Source organism: Diaphorina citri, unplaced genomic scaffold (assembly GCF_000475195.1).
Source record: "Diaphorina citri unplaced genomic scaffold, Diaci psyllid genome assembly version 1.1 scaffold7458, whole genome shotgun sequence".
NCBI classification, from domain to species: Eukaryota; Metazoa; Arthropoda; class Insecta; order Hemiptera; family Psyllidae; genus Diaphorina; species Diaphorina citri.
In genome coordinates this window covers 530-3,517 of record NW_007384834.1, presented here as the reverse complement: position 1 = coordinate 3,517, position 2,988 = coordinate 530, and the positions used below count along the sequence as shown (strand labels likewise).

The window sequence follows — 2,988 nt, the reverse complement described above, 5'->3', positions numbered from 1 at the left end:
GTCTATTGCACAGGACTTCATTTGATTTGGTCAACTCCTCCAGGCTGAAACGAGAAAACAAAACATTGAAATAGACAAAGTTCCAACCTAGTGTAGCCAGCGGCGATAGAACGTTGAAAGCACCAGTTCCCATAGAGGCAGAGTGGACTGTGGTATATTTAGATACAGAATCGGTTTGTAAGATAAGCATTGCACGTTCGATGGAACTTGATCAAATTGGACTGCAGATTTGTAAAGAGACCGGGAACAATAACATGGATACTGCAGTAGAAGAGGTAACCACTAAGCGAGGTTTATGTGGGCCGTTTTCCACTGCCTAACCCTTAGAGCTCTACATCTTATTATGTAGCCAAATTCCCAAAGAAGCATAAAATTCGATGAACTTCAGGAACTTCATTTCAACTAGACTACCAAAATAGCAAAACTTTCTTTAGAGTTCTTGGACAGAAAGTCAAGGTATCCGGTCTGATATGTAGGTACCATTTAAATTTTAGTAAATAAAGCACGTAAGTTGTTGAAGCTGAAATAATGGAATTTCAGAAAATCGAAGAAAGTACAAATTATTTTCATAATATATTTTCACAGTTTTGTGATATATTTATTTAACTCTGTATGTAATGTTACGAGTATATTGTAAAATAGGGAATCAAGAGACTAAACATAAAAGAAGCCACAAAGGGACTTTGCTAAAAAGTTATTGTGTATATAAAAAAAAAATATATTGCAAGAGTAATACTTGTACTTTCAGTGTTAGGTATGTATAGTAAATATGTTATTTACCACTTGTACCTTTCATCTCCTTTGGTATTTCACTGCTCCGCGTGTTATTTACCATTCCAATCTGATATTTTACCCTCATGGAACATCAACGTATTCATAGGCCAACTCGATATTTCCTTATCCTGCTTCAGCTTGTTACATAGGGAATATTTTAAATTGCAATCTTGAAATTCGTTGATAAAATGTGTCAGTCTATTGCACAGGACTTCATTTGATTTGGTCAACTCCTCCAGGCTGAAACGAGAAAACAAAACATTGAAATAGACAACGTTCCAACCTAGTGTAGCCAGCGGCGATAGAACGTTGAAAGCACCAGTTACCATACATCACCAAGGTTAAGCAACGTTGCGCGTGGTTAGTATTCGAATGGGTGACCATTTGGACAATCGCGTGCTGATCGCTTTTCTCAGCCCCTCTTAGGCTGGGTGAGATTAATCTGAGGAAGTGGTAGCTTACCGCCGAATAGTGTACTCACAACTCGGCCTCATGAGGACAACTGAGTAGCCACTTTTAATGTAAGTAGCGACACCTGAATCATGTAAGTAGCTATGAGGATAAGGAAAAGTAATGGTATCACACATAATAACTATGAGAATAAGGGAGGTAACAAAGGATGTATTTGTATCTTCTAAACAGCGGAAACTACCTTCTTGTATCACCCAGTCATATTGTTTGTTATAAATACCCTCACCATGTTAATCTGGTTGTGCCTCTACAGCAAATATCTGCGTTCAAATTGTCCAAAACATGCGATTATTGTGTCATGGTAAGTGCGAAATCTTTCTCTTTTAAAACTAATTTTAGCAAAAATACCCATATGAAAAATTATACTCTTTTTCGAGCAGTATAACTAAGCACTATCAATATTACAATAGTTGAATACTTGTCTGATTTTAGTCACTTGAAATATTTTATTTGTTTAATTTCGGGGTAGGTACGTATGTATTTATATTTGTTTGTAATATAATCAACATTGAACTCACCATTTTCACACTAGATTTATTTATTCAAAATATTTTTTACAAACTCATTCAAGCGCGACAGAAAACTTTAATACATGATCTTGATCTTTTACTTGGTTATTTCTTACTTAGGTACGTAATCGAACGATTTTAAGGTCAACTTGTAATCGAACACTCAAGATAAAAATAGTTACTGAGCTCACTATTTTATTAATTATTTTTCGTATGTAATAAATTGTTTCTCTAGTTTGTCACTGAGCGTAACCTTGGCATTGGCACTAGTGTTGGAGAATGGCAACCCTCGTGCCTGTGATTCTTGCCCTGTATTACCTGGGAGCAAAAAAAAAGAGATTCTCCATGTATCAATTGAGTTTATTCACCCTGTATATTGCGGCAAAAAAAAAGAGATTCTCCGTGTATCAAATTGAGTTTATTCACCCTGTATATTGCATTTATCTATAGACTATAGGGGAATCGGTAGTAATATGGAACCCTTCGATCTCTCGGGTACAGCACTCTAACTAGTCTGGGAGCTAGCGATGTGAATTTTACCCCATAAGGTACAAAAATTTCGACCAGTTTGTTTGATGTGGAAAGATGAGCAAACACAGAAACTGGGAGTCTTAGTGACCAATGTAAGTAGCTATGAGGATAAGGAAAAGTAATGGTATCACACATAATAACTATGAGAATAAGGGAGGTAACAAAGGATGTATTTGTATAACAATAACTTCTAAACACACTCACCTTTCCGTCCCCCACAGATTTTGATTGATAATGGCATCACAAATGTGCTTATTCATCGCGTGGTCAAACAAAGGCACTCCGAAACAGCATTCTATCAGAACCCAGCCACCGTAGTCAGCTACTGAATGGGCTAAGGCATCGTGTTTATCACAGGGGTCAGTCAAATGATCGAGCTCTTCCCGTAGGAGACTGGCGTTCTCCTCGCTCAGAACTCCATTGGACGGAACGGGATCTTGGCTTGATGTGGATTTCTCTGTGAAAATGTAAAATAGAATGGAATATACCTTGTTTATCCTGCTCGAATGAGACTAAGGAGTCCCTTTACCCCAGCAGTCTAAACAAGGTAACGCTGCCTTCTCCCTTGTAAGCGCGTTAGATCACGGATTGTAGTCCTACCCGGATGAACTTTATCCTGAACGACCTAAACAGGTTAGGGTTGTTTTATCCTATCCTCTTTCTCTCAGACGGGGTCGGCGTTTTTCGTCAGCCTCTCAATCAG

General features: G+C 37.9%; 1 protein-coding gene across 1 annotated transcript; it reads right to left on the bottom strand.

The window, feature by feature from the left end:
• Positions 1–569: 569 nt before the first annotated feature.
• On the bottom strand, positions 570–2,742 carry LOC103522221 (protein FAM91A1-like; the record flags this gene model as incomplete). The annotated part of the gene is made up of 2 exons (XM_008487322.3): positions 570–1,014; positions 2,490–2,742. Coding segments are annotated over 2 exons (443 nt in total), but the record flags the coding sequence as incomplete, so codon positions are not given.
• Positions 2,743–2,988: the final 246 nt, after the last annotated feature.